The 13,161-nt window shown below is 47.4% G+C and overlaps 1 protein-coding gene across 5 annotated transcripts in view; it reads left to right on the plus strand.

Annotated features, from left to right (window-relative positions):
* pgm3 (phosphoglucomutase 3) overlaps nucleotides 1–13,161 on the plus strand; it is a 150,808-nt gene that overhangs the window by 114,526 nt on the left and 23,121 nt on the right. For all 5 annotated transcript variants that reach the window (XM_072502789.1, XM_072502798.1, XM_072502784.1 and 2 more), the window contains exon 7: nucleotides 2,656–2,813. In XM_072502789.1, the coding sequence (XP_072358890.1) occupies nucleotides 2,656–2,813 (158 nt within the window). The remainder of the gene's footprint in view (nucleotides 1–2,655; nucleotides 2,814–13,161) is intronic.

Genomic DNA, 13,161 nt, shown 5'->3' on the forward strand with positions numbered 1-13,161 from the left:
GCACGACAGGCATCAGCAACCCAACAGAGCCATCTCTTTTGGTATCGGACCCAACTGCACCCATGCGAAAACCAGAATACATCATACCCAGCACTACAAAAAAACTCATCCCCATCCTCATCACTGACACTGGCTCCACTTTGGTCTGCTCTCATAACAGACAGGATACTATCAGCTCCAATAGTACTGAAAAACAGTGAGAGATACCATGTAAGGAGAAAAGACAAACTTGACCTGAAGGAAGCATTGGACAGAAACCAGTCCTCCCCAGGATAACATCAAGTGTGTCCGGGCCAATGAAAGATGAGGGGGGGGGGAGGGGGTATCCTCAATCACAGCAAGGACAAACTAGCCCTACCAACCCCAACCTTCTACCCCTCTCCCTGCTCCAGCTCCATTCATCTTACAACTAGACAAAGAACACCACCCTTCCTCAACCATGAAGATTATAAAACAGTATAAATCATGATTACGTGGAGGGGGGGTGGGGGGGGGGGGGGGGGAGGTAGTTCAGGAGTTTCACCCATGAAGGGAACTTTGTCCCTAGCCCAAACCGTTCCAGTACCTCTATGAGGTACTTCCACTCGACTGTCGAAGGCCTTTTCTGCGTCTAGGGAGACGATCACCTCTGGTGTTCTCTCCCCAGATGGGGCCATTATCATGTTCAGCAGTCGTCTACCCTTAACAAAGCCTATCTGGTCCTCTGCAACCACCTCTGGTACGCAGTTCTCCTGCCTCTGTTGTCCTTTACCTGGGCTACTTCGATCCTGACTGTCTGCTTTCTCACCTGGTGAGCCAGCAGGCCGTTAGCCTTGTCCCCATGTTCATAAAAGGTCCCCCATGTCTAGTGGAGTTGGTGCACTGCTATCCTGGTGGATAGCAGGTTAAAGTCCATTTGATGCTCTATCCTCTCCAGATGCTCTATGGTTGGGGTCTCATAGTACCGCCTATCGGCCTCCAGGATGGAGTTGATCAGTTGTTGCCTAGCTGCCCTTCCTTACCTCTGTGAGCCCATACAGGTGATAATTTTCTTCCCTAATCACAGCCTTCAGTGCCTCCCAGAACTTGGATTGTGAGACGTCCTCTTTCAGGTTGTTCGTAATATACTCACCTATGGCCTGTGGTATTTTCTGACAGAAGGCCTTGTTGGCCAAGAGGGTTGTATCCAACCTCCATGTGGAGCATTGTGCACGACCTGACTCCAAGCTCACATCCGTATAATGTGGAGTGTGCTGGGAGATTACAATCGCGGAATAGTCTGCTCTTACTATTTCTGGAAGCACCAATTTCTCCACTACAAAGAAATCAATGGTGGGTGTAGACCTTGTGTACTGGCAACAAAAAATGAGAATTCCTTCTCACCGGGTGCATGACCTGCCATTGGTCCACTACCCCATCTGCTCCATAAAGGTTCCCAGTTCTTTAGCCATACCTGCCGTTTTCCCCCATTCTGGGTCAGTGGGTCTTGTGCACAGTTAAAATGCACCACCGCATGATCAGTTGATGTGTATTTATGTCGGGGATTTCCGCCATAGTCTTTATAAATTCTGTGTCGTCCCAGTTGAGCGCGTACACATTCACCAGGACAGCTGGTGCCCCCGTCCATGACACCGCTGACCATGACTTACATGGGGTCAGCCAACATAGTCAGCAACTGTGTGCACGCCATGTGGGCGAGTCCAATTCAGAGGTTTCCCTTTGTTTAGGGACCGTCCAAAGTGACTGTTTACAGTGCCATGTTGTTCCACATTTCCAAGATTAACTTGCTGAAGCCCCCCCGCCCCCCCATTTATCATTTTGTTTCCCCCCGTGGTTTTAATTCCCCCCATATCCACCCTCTTCTATCTACCCCTGCCAGACGCTCTCTCCCCAGTGGGAGATGCGCTGCGGTCCCCTTCTCTCTCATACCTCCTGGCACTAGCTTTACCGCTTTTGTGGTGGCCCCCTCCCAGGGTCGATCCAACTCCCTCGAAAGCCCTCTCCTATCTCCTCCTCACCCTCTCCTGCGCTCTGCTGTCCTCGCCCCTCTCTCCTATGAGCTGGCTCCCCTGTTCATAGCACGCCGTCGAGCGCCGTTTGCATGGCAGCCATCGTGTCGCCACCTTGACTGCCTCTTTATCTCGACTTGATATCGTCCGTCATCACTTTTAGTTCCCTGGTTAGGAACATTTTCCAACCATCCCCTGGCAGGTGGGGTGCTCGCTTTCCGTGTCTCCCCCTTTCAGGGATGGCTGAGGCCCCTCTCCTCGTGGGTTTGCTGACCTGTTTGCTCGCTGCTCCCGTCCTTTGCTGCAATTCCTGGTGTCTTGGCCACCTCTTGATAGCAATATCCCAGAGAGCCATTCTGGTGCTGAAGTTCTGAAGAAAGGTCCTTTACCTGAAATGTTAACTCTGTTTCTTACTCCGCAGATGCTGCCAGACCTGCTGAGTATTTGCAGCATTTTCTGTTTATATTTCAGGTTTCCAGTATCTCAAGTATTTAGCTTTTAGAATAGATTACAGTTTGAATAGCTGGGTTTTATGAACAAGGTGATGTGTTGATACTGTAACCTTTGTGGGCTGCATTGCAATTGAAAAGGATAGTTTCTGGTTATTTTCTTTCCTCCCCTAATAATCAGGAAAATGTTAATAGCCACTTTATGTTAATTGCTACAGGCTTAGACATGAAGGCAAATGAACGAAGCTGCTCGTTTGATGGTGATGCAGACAGAATTATATACTATTACATTAATGAATCCGGATGTTTCCGTCTTCTTGATGGAGATAAGATTGCAACTTTAATTACTATATTCCTAAAGGAGCTTCTTGCCAAGGTAATACATTCCTATAAGTCATCTTTACCATGTTTTTTATTCAAGTGCAGACATTTTCACATTTCAGTGTGGGCCCTTCATCAGAATTGTCCACACCTAAAACATTTAACTCATCTGTTCTTCTCGCAGGTGCTGACTGACCAACTGTTTTAAAAAAAAAATAAAATATTTATTCTCCTTTTTCACATTTTCTCCCAAATTTACACCCACGAACAATAAACAATAATCAGTAACAAATATGTCAATTCCCCATATCAATAACAACGATCCCATCCTCCCTCCAAACCCCAACATTAACCGCCCGCATGTTAACATAAACAAATGACAAAAAGAATCAGGAATCACCCATAATCACCATTAACACACAGTCCCCCCCCCCCCCCCCCCCCCCCCCCCCCCCCGTCCTTCCCCTCAGTTCAAACTCTCAAGAGTCAAGAATTCCAACAGGTTCCCCCGCCACGCCAGGGCACTGGGTGGAGAGATTGCCCTCCACCCATCAGGGATCCGCCTTTGGGCGATCAACGAGGCAAAGGCTACAACATCTGCCTCCGCACCCGTTTCCAACCCCGGCTGGTCCGACACCCCGAATATGGCCTCCTGAGGGCCCGGGTCCAGTTCACGTGCACCACTTTAGAAATTACAGTAAAAACCTTCTTCCAGTAATCCTCCAGCTTTGGACAGGACCAAAACATATGAACGTGATTTGCGGGGGCCACCCGCAACGTTCACACACATCTTTACTCCTTCCAAAGAATTGGCTCATCCTCGCCCTCGTGAGGTGTGCTCTGTATACCACCTTCAGCTATATCAGCCCCAACATCGCGCACGAGGTGGAGGCATTTACTCTCCGGAGCACCTCACACCAGAACCACCCTCCTCCATATCCTCTCCAACTCTTCCTCCCACTTAGCTTTGATCCCTTGTAGTGGTGCCTTCTCCTCTTCCAAAATAGCTCCGTAAACCGCCGACACAACCCCTTCTCCAGTCCCCCTGTCGTCAGCCCCTCCTCCAGCAATGTGGAGGCCGGCTCCATCGGGAAGCTCTGCATCACTTTTCTGGCAAAATCTCGAACCAGCATGTATCTAAATATTTCCCCCTGCTCCAGCCCATATTTCGCTTCCAGCTCCTTCAATCCCTGCAAATCGACCCCTAAGAAACAAATCTGTCAGTGTCTTAATCCCCTTCGCCTCCCATTCCAAAAATTTCCATCCACTTCCCTGGCTCAAATCTGTGGTTCCCCCGAATCGGCATTTCCTTGACCCTGCCCCCAACCGAAGTGTTGGCGAAACTGCCTCCAAATTCTCAATGAAGCTATTATTACCGGACCCCAGAGAATTTCCCCGGAGCCATCGGAGCGGTGCTATTGCCAGTGCTTTCAATCCTGACGTCCTGCACAAACTCTCCTCCATTCTGACCCACTGGGAATCAACCACTCTGACCCAGCTCCGCACCTTCTCCACATTGACTGACCAACTGTTTAAAGCATTTTCTGCCTTTGCTTCAGGTTTCCTACATTGTGGAGTTTGTTTTTTGCATTTTTGTTACTTTCCAAAGTTTGATTTATTTTAGTTCTTTACATTTTAAATACAATGTATTTGTAAATCAGAAAACCCAAGTATTACATTTATGTGATCAATCATTTATCGTTCTAAGGCTCGTTTAGCTCTTATGTTTTAACCTCCTTTGTTGTTTATGGACTGTCCCCTAATCATTGCTCAAGATATCCATGTTTACAGCAGAGAAGCAGCCCATTAGGCCCACCGTGTCTGTGTGGGCTCTCTGCAAAAGCAGGTCATCTAGTCTTTTTTCTGTAGCCCTGAAAATTTTCTCTCCCCAAGTATTTGTCCAATTCCATTTTCAAAGCCACGATTGGATCGGTCTATACTATGCTCTCAGACAGTTCATTCCAGATTCTTGCAACTTGCTGCGTAAAAAAAATGTTTTCCTCGTGTTGCTGTTGTTTTTTTTAGCAGTCATTGTAAATTGGTGTCCTCTGGTTCTCCACCTTTTTGCTACTGGGGATTATTTCTGTCTATACTCTGCCTGGGCTCCTCATGATTTAAAACACTCATGTCAAATTTGCTCTCAATATTTTCTTTAAGAAGAGAAAGCCCAGTTTCTCTAATCTAGTCATGTAACAGTCCACTCCATATTCCATCCCCCTGCCAAATATGATCAAATCCCCCTCCCGCCAGCTGCACTAGAAAACGCCCCACAAGGGTGTTAGTCCTGTTCCGTCATGTGCAACCCGTCCAACCTGTACAGGTCACACCTTCCCCAGAAACAGATCCAGGAATCTAAAGCCCTCCCTCCTACACCATCTCTCCAGCCACACATTAATTTGTTGAACAGATGAAAGTTGAGCATTGACCTGTTTTATCCTCCTTGTGAAGCCATCATAGTCCGGATGACCGTGGGCTGCTTTCCCCTTTGATGAGGAGAGCTGACTAGTGGTGATTTAACCTGAGGATCACCATATCTAATAATAATAATCTTTATTATTGTCATATTAACACTGCAATGAAGTTACTGTGAAAAGCTTCTAGTCACCACATTCCGACGCCTGTTCGGGTACACATAGAACAAAGAACATTACAGCGCAGTACAGGCCCTTCGGCCTCGATGTTGCGCCGACCTGTGAAACCACTCTAAAGCCCATCTACACTATTCCCTTATCATCCATATCTCTATCCAATGACCATTTGAATGCCATTAATGTTGGCGAGTCCACTACTGTTGAGGGTGATTTAGAGATGTGGATCAGAAATTGGCTAGCTGAAAGAAGACAGAGGGTGGTGGTTGATGGGAAATGTTCAGAATGGAGTACAGTCACAAGTGGAGTACCACAAGGATCTGTTCTGGGCCGTTGCTGTTTGTCATTTTTATCAATGACCTAGAGGAAGGCGCAGAAGGGTGGGTGAGGTAAATTTGCAGACAATACTAAAGTCGGTGGTGTTGTCGATAGTGTGGAAGGATGTAGCAGGTTTACAGAGGATATAGATAAGCTGCAGAGCTGGGCTGAGAGGTGGCAAATGGAGTTTAATGTAGAGAAGTGTGAGGTGATTCACTTTGGAAGGAATAACAGGAATGCGGAATATTTGGCTAATGGTAAAGTTCTTGAAAAGTGTGGATGAGCAGAGGGATCTAGGTGTCCATGTACATAGATCCCTGAAAGTTGCCACCCAGGTTGATAGGGTTGTGAAGAAGGCCTATGGAGTGTTGGCCTTTATTGGTAGAGGGATTGAGTTCCGGAGTCGGGAGGTCATGTTGCAGCTGTACAGAACTCTGGTACGGCCGCATTTGGAGTATTGCGTACAGTTCTGGTCACCGCATTATAGGAAGGACGTGGAGGCTTTGGAGCGGGTGCAGAGGAGATTTACCAGGATGTTGCCTGGTATGGAGGGAAAATCTTATGAGGAAAGGCTGATGGACTTGAGGTTGTTTTCGTTGGAGAGAAGAAGGTTAAGAGGAGACTTAATAGAGGCATACAAAATGATCAGGGGGTTGGATAGGGTGGACAGTGAGAGCCTTCTCCCGCGGATGGATATGGCTGGCACGAGGGGACATAACTTTAAACTGAGGGGTAATAGATATAGGACAGAGGTCAGAGGTAGGTTCTTTACGCAAAGAGTAGTGAGGCTGTGGAATGCCCTACCTGCTACAGTAGTGAACTCGCCAACATTGACGGCATTTAAAAGTTTATTGGATAAACATATGGATGATAATGGCATAGTGTAGGTTAGATGGCTTTTGTTTCGGTGCAACATCGTGGGCCGAAGGGCCTGTACTGCGCTGTATTGTTCTATGTTCTATGTTGCAGGCAGGGCATTTCACGCCCTTACTACTCTCTGAGTAAAGAACCTACCTCTGACATCTGTCTTATATCTATCTCCCCTCAATTTAAAGCTATGTCCCCTCGTGCTAGACATCACCATCCGAGGAAAAAGGCTCTCACTGTCCACCCTATCCAATCCTCTGATCATCTTGTATGCCTCAATTAAGTCAGAGGGAGAATTCAGAATGTCAAAATTACCTAACAGCACGTATTTCGGGACTTGTGGGAGGAAACCGGAGCACCTGGAGGAAACCCATGCAGACACAGACAGTGACACAAGCCGGGAATCGAACCAGGGACCGTGGAGCTGTGAAGCAACAGTGCTACCCACTGTGCTACCGTTGCCCTCACTCGGGAGAAGGGCAAGATTGAAAAGGCGGGACCTTCATGAATAACTTCAGCTGGTACGGGAATTGAACCTACATTGTTAGCCTCTCTCTGCATCACAAACCAGCTCCTATTCCTGTAATCACTGGCACATGGCATTGGGAGTAATCCAGAGATTACAACCTTTGAGGCCCTGCATTTCAATCTGCTACCTAGCTCCCTAATTTATTGTTGAAGAACCTCATCCCTCTTTCTGCCTATGCCATTGGTACCAATGTGAACACGACTCCTGTCTGTAAGCCATAACTTCCTTGCCTTTATACTCTGCCTCCATTTATAAGATGTGTTTTTCTTTTTAACCACTTTTTTGACCAGCACTGCAACCTTCAATAATTTATGCATTTATACCTCCAGGTCTCTGTTTCTGCACCCCCTTTATTTTACAGTGCCACTCCTTGTTCTTCTGACCAAAATCAATTGCTTCATACTTTTCTACATTAAAATTAATCTTGCACTTGCCCCCGTACCCCCATTGCAACAACCTGCAGGACTACAGGTGAAAAGGCAGGAAAGTGGGACTAGGTGAGTTGCTTTTGCAGAAATCCAGCATGAACACAGCATGTAGAATGTCCGACATCTCTGCTCTAACGATACTATGATGATTCTCAAAACTTGCGCAAATTTTATTAGGGGGAGATGATGGTGTAGTGGTCATATAATCTACTAGCAATATAGAGTCCCAGGCTGATGTTCTTGAGAACACAGGTTCAAATCCATTATGGCGGCTGGTGGAATTTAAATTTAGTTAAAAATCTCGAATTAAAAGGACGTCTCAGTAATAATGGCCATGAAACTATCATCAATTATTGTAAAAATCCACCTGGTTCACTAAAGTCCCCTTTAAGAAATCTGTCATCCTTACTTGATCTGCCAAATGGGAATAAGCTTTATGCACAAGGAGATCTGGTTCATGGGGATCCTGATGCTATAATTTCTTTTTGGATGATCCCTACTCTCTCCCAAAATGGGAGGAGTTACCCAAAGGGTGACTGCAAGTTCAGCAGGCAATTGGGAAGGCAAATGGAATGTTGGCCTTTATTTCAAAGGGAATGGAGTATTAAAAGTTGGGAAGTCCTGCTAAAACTATACAAGGTACTAGTTAGACCACATCTGGAACACTGTGAAGAGTTTTGGTTCCTTTATCTAAAGGGAATATATACTGGTATTGGAGGCAACCAAAGAAGATTCACTAGGTTGATCCCAGGTATGGAGGGATTTTCTTATGAGGAGAGGATGAATAGATTGAGCCTGTACTCATTGGAGTTTAGAAGAATGAGAGGTGACCTTATTGAGACAGAAATGATTCTCGTGGGCTTAAGCGGATAGATGCTGAGAGGATGTTTCCTCTTGTGGCAGAGTCCAGGACCAGAGGGCATAATCAAAGAGTAAGGGCTCAGATGAGTGGGCTTTTCCGGAGGTGGTGGTGGGGGGGGGGGGGGGGGGGGGGGGGGGGGGGGTGAAGGGGAGGGGTGAAGTGTGGGAGGGGACCGGCGAATCATGCCCATATGTGATAGACAGATTTTTGTCAGTAAGGGAATTGGGTTATGGGGATAAGGCGAGAAAGTGGAGTTGAGGATTAACATATCTGATCGGTCATGATCTAATTGAATGGTGGAGCAGACTCGATGGATCAAATGACCTTCTTCTGCTCCTACATCTTATGGCCTAGTCTCAGTGTTCCTTGTTAGAGAAGCTGTAATTTCCATTTCATATGGTCTAATTTCTGTGGCATAAAACCTATTCATTTTTTTTCACATTCTCCCCATGTCTCCGTAGGTCTCACCCCAACAACACAAAGATGTGCAGGGTAGGTGGATTGGCCATGCTAAATTGCCCCTGAATTGAAAAAAAAAAGAATTGGGTACGCTAAATTTACTTTAAAGAAACACTGCTCGGGTTGCTATCGCCTTGGAGAGCGTGGTGCACAACGTCGGCAGCGTTAGTGGAGGTTTCGAAGGCGTGGCTCAGCCGGTGACGGCCGTGGCAGAGCACCTTGACAGCATGTGCCAGTCGCTGGGGGACGGCACCCAGTACAGGTGGACCTTGATGAAGCATTGCGGAGATTGTCACAGTCCCTGGTGGGCATAGCCGAAGTGCTGCACAACATGTTCCAGTTACTGAGGAGCATTGCCGAGGGTGTTTAGACACTATGCTGCAGACATTGGGGGGCTGCCACGCTGGCAGAGCCAGATGATGCAGGGGTAGATGCGACTTGATCCAACTGCCCCTCCGTCACAAGGTGAACCCCAGGACCCGATGAGCACTGACCGGGACGAGAGATGGGTGCCGAACAGGAGCCATCCTAAGGATTGGTGATGGCGGCCATTGGGTCCCCGAATTCCATACCCCTGGGGAGCAGGGAAAAGGGTTGTGTAAGGGACTAGATGAGTGGAGGGGAGTAGGGGGGGGGGGGGCGGCACCATCGGGAGAGTGGGCCAGTTGGGGACACTTGTGTGCATCATTAAAATCTGTTAATCTCGATCAATATGACGGCCCTGGCACTTTTTCCGCAATGCAGGCCGAGCACCAATTGCAAGCCCCATCTCCCCGGTCATCCAGCCGCTCCTGGTCTGGCGCTTCCTTGTCCTCCTCCTTGGAGGTGGCCAAATGTTGCTCCACCTCCAACACGTGTCAAGTCTGCCAGGGCATGGCACAGGTGCTGCGGCACTGGGCTGTCCATCATCTGTCCGAAAAAAATGTGACGCCTGTATACCTTGGGCAATCGCGGGCCTCCGCCTCTGTGACCCTTCCTGGCCGGATGGATGGCCGGGACCTCAGGGTGTGGGGCGGAGTCGTGCACATGGGCCACCACTTCAAGCCTCTGTCGATGCTGCTGTTGTAGCATCCTCCAGCTTTTGGCCACCTGGCCTGCCAGTAGCATCACTAGGGCAAGTTCCACGGGGTCCGAAATATCGTCCATCCTGTGTAACATCTGTAAGGAATTGGAGAGGGTGTGAGGCTGACAACAAAGAACAATACAGCAGAGGAACAGACCCTTCGGCCCTCCAAGCCTGTACCGGTCATGATACCATCCTTGGCTAAAACCCTCAGCATTTCCTTGTGCCTTATCTCTCTATACCCATCTTATCCATGTATTTGTCGAGATGCCTTTTGAATGCTGTTAATGTATCTGCTTCCACAACCTCCCCTTGCAATGCGTTCCAGGTACTCACCGCCCTGTGTAAAAACCTGCCTCGCACATCTCCTCTAAACTTTGGCCCACGGACCTTAAACCGATGCCCCCTAGTGACTGACCCCTCCACCCTGGGAAAATGTGCCTGCCCATCCACTCTATCCATGCCCCTCATAATCTTGTAGACCTCTATCAGGTCACCCCTCAACCTTCGTCATTCTAATGAAAACAGTCCGAGTCTATTCAGCCTCTCCGCATAGCTAACACCCTCCAGATCAGGCAACATCCTGGTAAACCTCCTCTGCACCCTCCCCACAGTCTCCACATCCTTCTGGCAGTGTTGCGACCAGAATTGTGCGCAACATTCCAAGTGCGGCCGTACCAAGGTTCTATACAACTGTAGCATGACTTGACAGTTTTTATACTTGATGCCCCATCCAGTGAAGGCAAGCATTCCGTATGCTTTCTTGACTACCATGTCCAATTGTGTTGCCACTTTCGAAGATCTGTGGATCAACATGCTCAGATCTCTCTGACTTTCTATATTCCTAAGAGTTTTGCCATTTGCTGTATATTTCCCCTCTGTTAGGCCTACCAAAATGCATTACCTCACATTTGTCCGGATTAAACTCCAAATTGCCATTTCTCTGCCCAAATCTCTAACCTATCTATGTCCTCTGACAGTCCTCAACACTATCTGCCACTCCACCTGTTGCTCTTATTAGCCTTAGTTTTATTAGCTCTAATAATGTCACCTTTGCTCATGAGTCGCCAGGTATCTTTCTGATACCGCATCGTGGTTCAAGCTCGAGTTATGATTAATAAGTCAGTAAGATTGAAATCAACGGTCATTTATTATGTACAGCAATAGATACTTACACAATAATCCTACTATCTATATCAAAACCTACCACTACTGGCCAATACTTAACTTTTGGGGATGGCCCACCAGGTCAGGGAAACAAATGGTTTATCGAATTGGATCTGGCCTGCGGGATTCAAAAAGGCTGATACGGGTCGATGGCTAGGAGTCTCTATCGGGTAGCGATCGCTGGAGTCAAATTTACAGTTTCTGGTCGATGTTCTTGCGAAGGTTGCGAGCAGAAGAAGAAGGGAGAGAGAGTGAGATCTGAACTTGGCCCCTCAATTTATAGGGCCCATGGGCTTCCCGCCTCTCGGGGCGGCCCTTGACCCTGAGTCCCAAGTGATTGGACTTGTTCCCAATCACTGGGTTCGATATGCTCCAATAATGGGACGATTCCTCGATCGGCGGGTGGTCGTTCACCTGTCTTTGTTTCGGCCACTGCAGGCGCCGAGAGGTCTGGCCCGGCATTCAATTGCTAATATGTTGCAATTGTTCCCGGGGATAGCCGATTAAACTGCAGATGTCTGTGTTGATGTGCTGCTAATAGTCGTAGGTATCGATCTGGGCCTACTTCCCCAGAGCCGAATACGCTATTCTGTCTGCAGCTGTCCGTTTGTGTCCTGTTGGCTGCTTTTCCCATCGGCCTTTTCGGTTAGCCATTTTATATCGGGTTTTGGCCAAATTAATAGGGAATCAGCCATTTTAGGTGGCTACACACCAACCTTGGCGTCATCCGCAAACTTACTAATCAGACCAGCTACATTTCCCTCCAAATCGCTTATACTACAAGCAACAGAGGCCCCAGCACCGATCTCTGTGGAATACCACTTGTCACAACCTTCCATTCAGGAAAACACCCTTCTGCTGCTACCCTCTGCCTTCTGTGACCGGGCCAGTTCTGTATCCATCTAATAATAATAACAATCTTCATTGTCACAAGTAGGCTTACATTAACGCTGCAATGAAGTTACTGTGAAAAGCCCCATGTCGCCACATTCCGGCGCCTGTTCGGGTACATGGAGGGAGAATTCAGAATGTCCAAATTACCTAACAGCACGTCTTTCGGGACTTGTGGGAGGAAACCGGAGCACCCGGAGGAAACCCATGCAGACACTGGGAGAACGTGCAGACTCCGCACAGACAGTGACCCAAGCCGGTAATCGAACCTGGGATTTGGTGCTGTGAAGCAACAGTGCTAACCACTGTGCTACCGTGCCACCCCACCTATGATCCAGTGTGACTTCACCATTTGTACCAGTCTGCCATGAGGTAACTTGTCAAAGACTTTACTGAAGTGTCATGTGAGAGTACCTTTAAGAAATGGGTGTTTATCAAATAGCTGTAGTGGATGCACCTTTAAGAAATGGGTGTTTATCAAATAGCTGCAGTGATGTCAGAGTGTGGGTGGAGCGAGGCTGTCTGTCTGCTTTTACTTTCGTTTTTGAGCTGGCAGCTGCAGTATGTGTTTAGTTTCGTTTTCAGAGTTGGAGCTGCATCCAGCCAAACAAGGTGTAATTTTGATATCTCTCTGCATGAAAAGAATGCCTTCAGATCACTTGCTAATTTAAAAGTGATAACTGCTCTCAGTAGATAATTGAAACCTGCTGTCTTTGTTAAAGAGAGTATTTGTCTTATGGATGTTGCTGGGAAAGATTAATGGTTACTTATAGAGTACTGTATTTTTGGGGGAAGTATTTGAGTTGAAAGTTGCTAAGATGTTTACTGTGTGTTTATAAAATGTTAACTGGATTCATATAATAAACATTGATTTGTTTTAATCTCTTTTGTTTAGATCTCTTGTTGCATCCCACCTGTAGAGTGGGCCCTTGTGCTCCCCATAACCTAAATCTATTAAACGTTGTGGGTCAGGTGAACTCCATGATACACTTCGGGGTTCTCTAAACTCTGGCCCGTAATAGAAGTCCATGTAAACACCATCCACCACCCTCCCTTCATCAATTGTCTTTGTCATGCCCTCAAAAAACTCGATTAAGTTAGTGAGCCACGACCTCCCCTTCACAAATCCATGCTGTCTATCGCTGATGAGTCCTTTTTTATGCAAATGGGTATAAATCCTGTCCCTAAGAATTCTCTCCAATAATTTACCTATTCGGTACCGGCGTGAGGC

This window comes from Scyliorhinus torazame, chromosome 1, assembly GCF_047496885.1.
Source record: "Scyliorhinus torazame isolate Kashiwa2021f chromosome 1, sScyTor2.1, whole genome shotgun sequence".
In the NCBI taxonomy this organism is placed as follows: domain Eukaryota; kingdom Metazoa; phylum Chordata; class Chondrichthyes; order Carcharhiniformes; family Scyliorhinidae; genus Scyliorhinus; species Scyliorhinus torazame.